Source organism: Mastomys coucha, unplaced genomic scaffold (assembly GCF_008632895.1).
Source record: "Mastomys coucha isolate ucsf_1 unplaced genomic scaffold, UCSF_Mcou_1 pScaffold23, whole genome shotgun sequence".
Lineage (NCBI taxonomy): Eukaryota > Metazoa > Chordata > Mammalia > Rodentia > Muridae > Mastomys > Mastomys coucha.
The window spans coordinates 58,708,526-58,719,824 of NW_022196906.1; the positions used below are offsets into that span (position 1 = coordinate 58,708,526).

General features: G+C 45.3%; 1 protein-coding gene and 1 long non-coding RNA gene across 2 annotated transcripts in view; one reads left to right on the forward strand and one right to left on the reverse strand.

Annotated features, from left to right (window-relative positions):
* Map2k1 (mitogen-activated protein kinase kinase 1) overlaps positions 1-9,309 on the reverse strand; it is a 68,508-nt gene extending 59,199 nt beyond the window's left edge. The window contains exon 1 of the mRNA XM_031345817.1: positions 8,891-9,309. Coding sequence (XP_031201677.1) covers positions 8,891-8,970 — 80 coding nt within the window. The 5' untranslated portion in view covers positions 8,971-9,309. The remainder of the gene's footprint in view (positions 1-8,890) is intronic.
* Positions 9,310-9,451: 142 nt separating this feature from the next.
* Positions 9,452-10,155, forward strand: LOC116073853. The gene is made up of 2 exons (XR_004111943.1): positions 9,452-9,512; positions 10,037-10,155. It is a non-coding gene; the product is annotated as an uncharacterized LOC116073853 (long non-coding RNA).
* Positions 10,156-11,299: the final 1,144 nt, after the last annotated feature.

The window sequence follows — 11,299 nt, forward strand, 5'->3', positions numbered from 1 at the left end:
AAAAAAAAAAAAAAAAAAAAAAAAAAAACTTTAAAAAAAAAAAAAACCACCACATAAAAACCAACCTGGAGCTGGGCAGTAGTGGTGCATGCCTTTAATCCCAGCACTTGGGAGGCAGAGGCAGGCAGATTTGTGAGTTCGAGGCCAGCCTGGTCTACAGAGTGAGTTTCAGGACAGAAAAGACTACACAGAGAAATCCTGTCTCGAAAAATACCAAAAAATACCAAAAAAAAAAAAAAAAAACCTGGAAATCACCTAAATGAACGAGGAAGTCACATTTGCATAGAAAGCCAAACTTTAACACTTCTACTCTTCAGACAACTAAAGTGGAAAGTGTAAAGAGTGTGTCCATGTGGAAAAGTGGGAGCAATCATCAACTAATCTCAGCTAGCTAAACCAGGCATGGGTGCACACCTATAATCCCAGCTACCGGGAGTCAGAGACAAAGGATCCCAAGTTTGAGGTCAGCTTAAGCTACCTGGTTCAACCCTGCCCCAAACAAAAGGTCTAAAAAATGCTGGCTTGGGCCAGCAAGATGGCACAGCAGGTAAAGGCACTTGATGCCACCAAGCCTGATGACCTGAATTCAGTCCCCAGGACCCACACACCTGGTAGAAAAAGAGAATCCACTCTGGCAAGTTGTCGTCTGTCTGTCTGTCTGTCTGTCTGTCTCACATACACACACACAAAATAAATTATTAAAATAAAAATGTATATATGTACAAGTGGAGAATTTAATGAGCACAGGTTCTTTAAAGTGTCCTGAAAGATCAACTACTCGGACTGAAGAGGTCACAACCTTTGTCCACTCTTTGTTCAGCTCCCCACCCCCTACTTAATCGGACTCCTCTCTGACATCAAAGCAGGATGGCCCTGACAAAGATAGGGAGAAATCTGAGGCAGGATCAGCATTTTCAAATTTGGCCCTTTACCAGGTCTCAGAACACCTGCTCTTTTAAAACAGAACTCCATTCATCCAGGCATGAATTAACTCAGCAAATAGGTACAATCAACCTTCAAACAGCTCTCCTGAGATCTGGGGCAACAAAACCAGGGGATAGAACGAGAGGTCATAAATAAATAAATAAATAAATAAATAAATAAATGCAGCTCAGCCAAAGGAATAAATAAATAAATAAATAAATAAATACAGCTCAACCGAAGAAACACCATACCTGGTATTAAAAATCTAGCAAACCACCAGGCAGTGGTGGCACATGCCTTTAATCCCAGCACTTGAGAGGCAGAGGCAGGCGGATTTCTAAGTTCGAGGCCAGCCTGGTCTACAGAGTGAGTTCCAGGACAGCCAGGGCTACACAGAGAAACCCTGTCTCAAAAAAACAAACAAACAAACAAAAAACTACCTTGCAAACTACCTAGTGAAGTTATAGATCTTAAAGGACCCACAATCACTTTACTAAACTAGCATAATCCCTAACAACAATCTAAACATTTGTCTCTCTAACCACAGAAAAGTTTAACACTCAATTCTCATCAAGGAAGCTTCTTTTTCTAACAAAAAACATTAGAGAAACCCAGAACCAATCGGAATGCAGTTATGAACCCCAGGCCCAATGGCTGCCTCAGAATAAATTTTGTTCTCTGGGCACTGTAATCTTATTGGGAATTTTTGCAAACAAGAAAAAGTGGGAGAGGGATAGAGGCAGATATTACAGCCCACACCTGTGAACCTGGATGCTTCCCTTGAATCCCTTGGGAGGTTAAGGCAAGTGAGCACCAAAGTTAGAGGACAGGAAAACGTTGCTGAGAGAGAGAGACTACAGCCACAGATGAACCTTAAAGATGGGTAGCATTCAGTTATTTAGCACAGGTACTGGACAAGATAGATGCTAGGGAAACATCAACAGAAAAGAGTCTGTCCTGGCCCTTACAGCAGGTAAATATGATAGCAATTTTAAAACAAACTCAAATCATGCAGGTAGACTAGAGATATAGGCTGATGGCACAGCAGACATGTAGCACGTGTATGGCTCTGAACTTGATCTCTAGAACTGGGGAAAAAAACAAGTGTGCATTTGTGTCATTGGGCTTGGGGTACAGCTTAGAGGTAGAGCTGAGTAAGACCATAGGTTTGAACCTCAGCACTACAAACTAAGAAAAGACTACCAATCAATCTCGTAAAAAAGTGAAGGAGGATGGTAAAGGGGTACATGAGCCGCACCAGACAGGTTAAGGAGCAGTGTGCTAAGGGCAAAGTAAGGGTGGCAGGAAAGATACAACTTCAAGTATGGCATACAGGTAAACTTGGGAAACAGGAAAATCAGACAGAATATATAGTAAGCAAGGGCTATCAGCTATTCTATGTTAGTATTCTCTCACTTTCTTTTAAAAGTGCATCAATACATGAGAGTAATATGTGTCCCATGACACAGGGTCTCATGTCGCCCAGGCTGACCTCAAACTGCACAGCTGCAGATGACCTGTAGCTCCTAATTCTCTTAAGCCTTTACTCTGCCCAGTCTACTCAGTGCTAGAGTTTGCCCAAGGGATCCTGAATGCTAAGGCAAGCTCTCTACCAAGTGAACCACATCCCCATCCCAGGCTGTAATTTAAGAGTCTCTTTACCACTCCTGTGTCTGCTAAAACAGCAAAGAGATTCTTCTCAAGGACACACACCTTAGAGGACCTTACTTTAACCCGAGCTGTTCTAAACAACAGCAACAGTATTAGTTATTGCTTTAATGAATCAAGGGAAGCATCCAAGTTCAAAATTCAATGCAAAACCAATTCAAAACCTCCAAGTAACCATGGTACAAGCACATAAAGTAGACGCAGACAGACATGGTAGTGACCTTTTTATAACCACAAGACTCAGGAAGCAGAGACAGGAGAGTTCCAGACCAGCCTACACAGCAAAAATTGTCCTCAAAGGCTGAGAATACAGCTCAGTGGTAAAGCTCTTGCTTAGTATGGTCAAGGACCTGGATTCAATTTCTAGCAAAATAAGTGCATAACCTGTCTTTCCAGTCATATCCCCTTCTTGAAGGGCCTTCACACTAACAGATGTGTGTAGGCTCCTAACAAATCTTCCAGGACTGCTAAGACCATAGAATACAATCCTAATGCAATTAATAAGTTCTTTCTGTTGTTTGGTTTTTAATATTTTTTAACATTTATTTACTATTTGTATGTGTATGTTACTTTGTCCTGCAACTCACTCTGTAGACCAGGCTGGCTTCAAACTCAGAACTCCACCTGCCTCTGCCTCCCAAGTGCTGGGATTAAAGGCATGCACCACCATTGCCCAGCCCTGCATTTCTTTAAAAAAAAAAAAAAAAAAAAAGAATTTATTTATTTATTTTATGTATATGAGTACACTATAGCTGTACAGATGGCCATGAGCCATCATGTGGCTGCTGGGAATTAAACTCAGGATGGCCCGGCTCACTCCAGCCCTGCTGGCTCCAGCCTAATACACTGTAGCTGCCTTCAGACAGGCCCAGAAGAGGGCGTCAGATCTCATTACAGGTAGTTGTGAGCTACCATGTGATTGCTGGGATCAGAACTCAGGACCTTCAAAGAGCAGTCAGTGCTGTTACCCGCTGAGTCATCTCGCCAGCCCTGTACTTCTTATTTTTCCTCAAATTCCCATTTTAAATGTTAAAAAAGTAATGAATGAATTAAAATGTAATAGAAAATATATATAAAAAATAAACGTTGGATATGGTGGCACAAACTTTTAATCCCAACACTGAAGAGAGAGAAGCAGGCAGAGATCTCCTTGAGTTTAAGGCTAGCCTGATCAATATTGTTAGTTCCATAACAGTCAAAACTACCCATTAAGACCTTGTCCAAAAAAAGGTTTATTAAATTTATTAAACTATATTGGAAATATTTTGTTTTGATTTTTGATTTTTATTTTGGACTCTGTGTTACTCTGTGTAATAGTCCTGGCTGTCCTATAACTCATTCTGTAGACTAGGCTGGCCTCTAATCACAGAAATCTACCTGCCTCTGTCTCTGCCTCTGCAATACTGGGATTAAAGACTCAACGACTCAACCACACCTACTTATATTAGAAATCTTACTGATTCTGGTTCACCTGACAGCTGTGTACCTATGATGTCCTGGGTACTATTATTCTAGTTTCTGCTTACAGGGTGTTCTGTCAAGAAAAGAAGTCCAGCCAGGTAGTGGTGGTGCACGCCTTTAATCCCAGCACTTGGGAGGTAGAGGCAGGCGGATTTCTGAGTTCCAGGCCAGCCTGGTCTACAGAATGAGTTCCAGGACAGCCAGGGCTACACAGAGAAACCCTGTCTCGAAAAACCAAAAAAAAAAAGAAAGAAAGAAAGAAAAGAAGTCCAGTGCTTAATGTTTATGATGTTGTGGCGGTTTGAATATGCTCAGCCCATAGGGAGTGGCACTGTTAGGAGGAAGTGTGTGACTGTGGGGTAGGCTTTGGAGGTCTCCTATGCTCAGGCTCTACCCATGGCAGAAGAGTTTCCTCCTAGCTGCCTGAGGATGCCAGTCTCTCCTGGTTGCCTTCTAATCAGGATGCAGAACTCTCAGCTCCTTCTCTAGCACCATGTCTGCCCGCATGCTGCCATGTTTCCTGTGCTATGATGACTAAGGTGTAAAGGACTTTTCTTTTTTTCTTTTTAAAGATTTATTTATTATTGTATCTAAGTATACTGTAGCTGTCTTCAGACATTCCTGAAGAGGGCGTCAGATCTCATCACTGATGGCTATGAGCCACCATGGGGCTGCTGGGATTTGAACTCAGGACCTTCAGAAGAGTAGTCGGTACTTTTAACCACTGAGCCATCTCTCCAGCCCTGTAAAGACCTTTTCAATTCCTAGGTTAAAAAAAAAATTATGAAAAAAAACAAAAAAAAGAAAAAAAAATTATAAGGTTGGAACTGGGCCAGGCAGTGGTGGCACACGCCTTTAATCCCAGCACCTGGGAGGCAGAGGCAGGCAGATTTCTGAGTTCGAGGCCAGCCTGGTCTATAGAGTGAGTTCCAGGACAGCCAGGGCTATACAGAGAAACCCTGAAAAAAAAAAAAAAAAAAAGATTGGAACTAGATCTAAATGTGTATGCAGGGCCCTTAGTTCAATCTCAGTACTAAAACAAAACAAAAACAAATGGACAAACAAACAAAAATCACAATGGCAAGTACATCTCCTTAAAATATGAGGAGACACAGGAAGGAACATACTTCTGGTGGTCGGCGAGGACAAAGGTGATAACTGCCGGTCTTCCCTACTGAGGAAAAGAAAAAGGAGCGAGAATAACTACAGAGGAAACAGCATGTGCAAAGGGCAGGGAGGAGTGAGTCCATCTCTGGAGGAAGCGAAAGAGGGCAGGAGAAAGAAGCTGCAGGAAATGTGGTTAGAGAAGGGAGGGGTGGGGGCACAGGCAGGCAGCTTACTCAGAGTTCCTCACCCCAGCATGATGAGTTGGGTCTTTATTGTAACTGCAATGGAACCAGGAAAAACAACAAACAATGATGCAACCTTATTTCTAATTTATTTCATTATAATACTTAGAGGAATCTAGCACTATGCTCCATATTATAAGTAAGAAAGACACTTCTACATTTCCCCCCAGGGACCCCGAACACTTACATAAACTGCAGGGTCCATAGTACTAGCTTCTTCCTTGAGTGAGTAAGTGCTGTGTTAACAGCAAGCACTCAAAGTATCAGGGGAAAGCAACCTCGACAGTTTGACACCAAGAACTCTTCACTCATCACTGGCTATTTTCTTCTTCCTCTTCCTTACCTCACATTGTCTCATGTTTGAAATCAGCCATGGTGTAAGCACAAAGATCAGAAGCCCGAGGGTTCTTTCTGCTGACAGCCCAAGACAGGCTAGGCTCTGCTTGAGAAGCATGCCCCAGGGTAAGATGTGAAGAGGGGTACAGCACACTGACCCCCCCCCTTGCCCCAATTAGTGCTAGGAAACAAGGGGGAACAGTCCCTGTTTGTCTCCAGCAGCCTACACAGAAATGCCTCCTATTGTCACCCAGCAATGAGTCATGGAGGTAGAGGCAGATTGCACAGAAAACTAAGCTAAAGGGTTGTTTGTCCAGAGGCATCTTAACACACCCAATCCACCATCAATAGACATGACCCGTCAAGGGCTACCAGCCTTCCCAACAACCAACACGAAGCACCTGAGGTGGACTGTTCAGAAGGTTCATTTAATCACAGCTACTATAAGTTAATCCTATTATTAGAACTACTTGTTCTGATAAAAATAAACAACAAATAAGCCTACCCCCAGAGAACATCAGAGACTCGTCCAGGCTCACAAAACTACAAGTAACAGAGCCAGGCTTCAAATCCAGCATGATCCAGCACACAATCTCTGAAGCAAACCACTGTTAAGAACCTCACAATCCCATCCAAAATTTTCTGCCATCAACTCTGAAGTAGTTTTCTCTTATATTCCGGATTCTGTTCTTTAAATAAATAAAAACAAAAAAAAATGATACAAAACAAACAAACAAACAACCTAAAACAGTGGTAGCATTTGCCTTTAATTCCAGCACTTGGGAGGCAGAGGCAGATGGACCTCTGCAAGTTAGAGGTTAGCCTGGTCTATAAAGTGAGTTCCAGGACAGCCACAGCTACTTAGTGAGACCCAACCTCAAACAAACAAACAAACAAACAAGAATTTAAAAAATTTACTGTCTTTCTATGTATGAGGGTGGGCATGCACATTCCACAGTATTTGTATGGAGGTCAGAAGATAACTTTCAGGAGTTGATTCTCTACATCCACTGCAGGATTTGGGGACTGAACTCAGGTCACCAGGTTTGCACAGCAAGCACTTTTACAGAGCCATTCCTCTGGCACCCTATTCAGTTCTTTTCATGAAACCTACCTTCCCTTTGCAAGGGTACAGCTACAATGTCAAAATGAACAAGAGAATGACAACAGGTATTTCCACTTTCAAAACCAAAGATTTGAAGATAGACAGGGCCCTAACCTTTGACAAGAATCTATAGTGAACAAAACTTATCCTAAGGGCTGGAACCATAGCCCAGCAGTTTGAAAAACTAAGAGCCCTTACTATTTCTGCAGGGGACAGGGGACTGGAGTTCAGTTTCCAGCACTCATAGCTCACAACTACCTTAAACTAATCCAGGGAATCTGACAGCTCTGGCCTCCAAGGGCACCTCATTCATGTGCACGTATCCATGCAGACACACATGTATCATTAAAAATAATATGATTTACACCCAACCATTGGACTGAAGTCGGCGACCCCTGTGGTTGAATTAGTCAAAGAATTAAAGAAGCTGAAGAGGAGAGCAACCCCATATGAAGACCAGCAGTCTCAACTAATCCAGATACCAGGGAGCACCCAGAGACTGAGCCACCAATCAGGAGCATACACAGGCTGGTCCGAGGTCCCTGGCACATATATAGGAGAGGTCTTCTTGGTCTGGTCTCAGTAGGAGAGAGTGAACTTAATCCAAGAGAGAGACTTGAGGCTCTAGAGAAGGGGGAGGGGGAGGCGGGAGGCGAGAGAAAAACTCTCTCAGAGGCAAGAGGGAGGAGGAATGGGATGAGGAACTGTGGGAGGGGGGACTGAGGGAGGGCCACGACTGGAATGTAAATAAATAAAATAATAAAAAAGTAATTTGATTTAAAAAACAAAAAACATCATCTTGTGCTAATTCTATGCCAGCCTGGGTTACACATATAGACCCTGCCCATCCCACTCCATCCTCTCACAAAAATATCTGCCCTGAAAAAGAGTTGCTGAAGAATACCTTGCCTTGAAAAAGGGGGACTTGCTACCTGTTTTACGAGGGGCAAACTGCTGCACATACAAACTGAACAAATGCTAGCAATACTGCTCAGAGACATATGCTACAAATCCAACGTCAAGGGCAGCGTCAAGGACCTAAAGAAGAGATGTGTTTGAAGCAGGTTTTAATAACCTGGCTACGCACACGCAAGTCCACCACTACCAGCCCTGCCTTCACTGCAGGTATCAGTGAAAGTCACCATACCAACAGGTCCTGAGTTATTAAAATCTAGGGAAAGGAGGGAGGGGGCTTACAATCATTTCCAAAGGGCAGAACGCCCGAAGCTACTTTCGTTTTATTAGATACCTCTCAAGTCTCCTAATGTCAGGTAAACGAAGAAGGAACCCAACAGGTGGGCTTAGAAACCCACCTTATTAAATAAACTGTCTGTCTGTCTGTAAGCAAGACTGGCCGCTGCAGATAGCGAGCAACCTTTGGTTTTGTTTCCCTGGTCATCGTTCTTATGCCTCAAATCAATTTCCGGCTCCTGCGGTCAACTAAGCAAAGCCAGGGGAATAATAACCGATGAGGGGATGAACTGTTGCATGAACGGTCAAAGGAGGAGAGACTCGTCCCTCGAGCAAGGTACTTCTCAAGAAAAAGGCCACGGAACAGGGAGTCCCCAAAGTGAGCCAGGGAAAAGCCGTGGGGAAATCTGTGAACACACGCCCCCGCTGGCCAGGCGATCAACCGGCCACAAGGCCCCACAGGTGTCAGGCACCAAAAGTAAATGGGGCTCACCCATCCCAAGTCCACACTCCCGGAGGAGGTCTCAAAGGCTAATAAGAAACGACCTCAATTTGCTCTGCGTCTTGTTACAGGCCAGAATCCCAGAGTACGCCCTTTAGGCAACAGCTGGGGGGGACGCATTAGGTTTCGTTTTCTTGGGCGAAGACTGATGTCGGTGGCTAGGGGCGACAGACACTGTTGGGAAAGAGGGGGATCGGGACTTGCAGGAGGCACGGTCGATGTGAATCAGGCACACAATCAGTGCTTAGTCACCGATAGCCCGGCGGCCGGAGTTCCTCGCCCCCCGCCAGCCGGGCCGTACGTGACGAAGCCTAGCCTGGCGGTGGCGGCCTCCCGGCCACTCCCGGTACTCACTCGGCCGAGCTGGTCCCGTTAACCGCCGAGCCATCGGGGGCCGGGTTCAGCTGGATGGGCGTCGGCTTCTTCTTGGGCATCTTGCAGCCGGGAAACAGCCTGCAACTCAGCAGGGAGCGCGCGGCCGCTTCTCGCTTCCACCCTCGGCTCTGCCCAGAGTCGGGGCGGCTCTATCTGCGCCGCGCTCCTGGGACCCTCCGCCCAACCCACGCGGAGAACCAGCTGCGCGCGATCGCCGGCCCGGGACTCTCGCCTTAGCACACGCGTTCCTTGGACTCGGATGGCCCCCTGCGCACTCCCCACAGCTCAGCTACAGTCCCAACCCGGCGAAAGTGCAGCCGCCGCGGCTACCGCGCTCCTAGACGCCGCGCACAGACGTCCCAGTGAGGGACTGGAGGGCGAGGGAGGGGCGGGGAAACGGGCAGGCCCCGCCCCTCGGGGGGCTGCAGCGCTTCCCGCACGCCCGCCTGACTCCGCCCCCATCGCTTCGCCGACAGCCAATGGGAACTAGTCTCAGAGGCAGATGACGCGGAAATACGTCATGGGAGGCGCGGCGCACTGGCCTTGGGGCGGGGTTAAGGGGAAGCTTTCCGGGCGCCCTCTGCTGACCAGCGGTGTCCAGGTGGATACTGTGGGAGGTTTCTGCACGCAGGTCATCGTGCCTTTGCGTGGGGCTGCTTGGCCTATTTATCTTGACTTTTCTCCTCCCTTGGGCTGGGTCATTTTGACCCAGACAAAGAACAAAACAAATAAGAAAAGGACCCCTTTTCGTGTCCTGATGCCAGGCGAACTAGGGTAACAGAAAACTAAATTGATCAAAAGCCAGGAGTACACATTTTTAATTCCAGTACAAGAGGCAGAGAGGCAGGCTGATGCATACGCATTCGAAGCCAGCTTGGTCTACACAGCCAGGGATACGTTGTGAGACCCAGTCTCAAAAAGAAAACTTGTCAAGAGACTTCTTAAACCAAACTGGCATGATTTTTCTATTTTAATTCTACTAAAATGGAGGTAAACAGCTGAGAACTCTGTGCTGAAGAGGTGGTAAATTGGTGAAGCCTATTTTGAGAGCAGATTGAAGTATAATTAATGGGGTCAGCCGACCTAAATGTATCCAATTTCATATCCTGTTTTTTTGTTTTCTAGGCCTTTTGGCAAATTCAAGTGTGGAGTAGTCTGGACAGCAGAAGTTGAGAATATTTCTTGCTGTAGCAGGACCCGAGTTGGGTTCCCTGCATTCATGTTTGGGCAGCTCACAACCACCTGTAAGTTCCAGCCTCTGAGCGTACTTGTATTCCTGTGTACATACCCAAATACATACAAACATCATTAAAAATAAAATCAGGCACACACCTTTAATCTCCGCACTCGGGAGGCAGAAGGAGGTGATATCCCAAGTTGGAGGACAGCCTGGTCTACAGAGTGAGTACCAAGACAGCCAGGGCTACACAGAGAAACCCTGTCTTGAAAAACTAAAATGATGATGATAATAAATCAGATAAATCTTTTTTAAACAATAAATTCACCACCAAACAAATAGGTATTGTAAGACATGCGCTGTCCAAACGGAAGCAGGAGGATCAGAAGGCCACCCTCAGCTACCTAGCAGGTTCCAGACCTAACCTGGGCCACATGAAACACTGTCTACCTTGCCCCTCCCCCACAAAGACTCTAGGTTTAGTCTACCAACTTCCCATTTAATCTACCAGCATCAAAATGAAAAAAGATTGTTTTATCCTATCATTCTGTGAGGGTTGTGGAGCACAAGATATGAATTGATCAAATAGCTCAATAGTTCATATGTCTTCACAACAAATCTGGGCAGCGTGGACCCCATGTTTATAGCCTCAATATAGGCCTTTTGGCAAATACAAAAAAAAAAAGAATATTCAGAAAAAAATGCAAGTTTCAGGGGCTGGAGACATGCCTCAGTGATTGAGAGGGTATGTTGCTCTTACTGAGAGCCCAGGCTCATTCCCAGCACCTGTGTGGTGGTTCACAACTATCTAGCACTCCAGTTCCAGGAGAACCTACATTCTCTGCTGACCTCCAAGGGAGGCACACACATGGTGCACATATGTATAAGCAGGCAAAACACAAATACATATAAAACAAAACTCTCTGAAAATACATATTACAGCTTCCTCTTTTTAAACCACTTAGACTTAAAGATACTAGGTAGGTTTAAGGAACAGATAAGCATCTGTACCAGGTGTTCCGGAGCCAGGTGTTAGGAGGCAATTGAAAGCTGAATCGAGATACTTAACTTCCAGGCAGGGAGGCAGCCTGCAGGGGGATTTCTAATTGCCAAATAACTCCAACTCCAGAGAGCAAGACATCCAGGTGGGGAAGGCCTAGCATTTTAGATGAAAGGTTGTTTATCTACAACATGGTTGATCACATAACTAG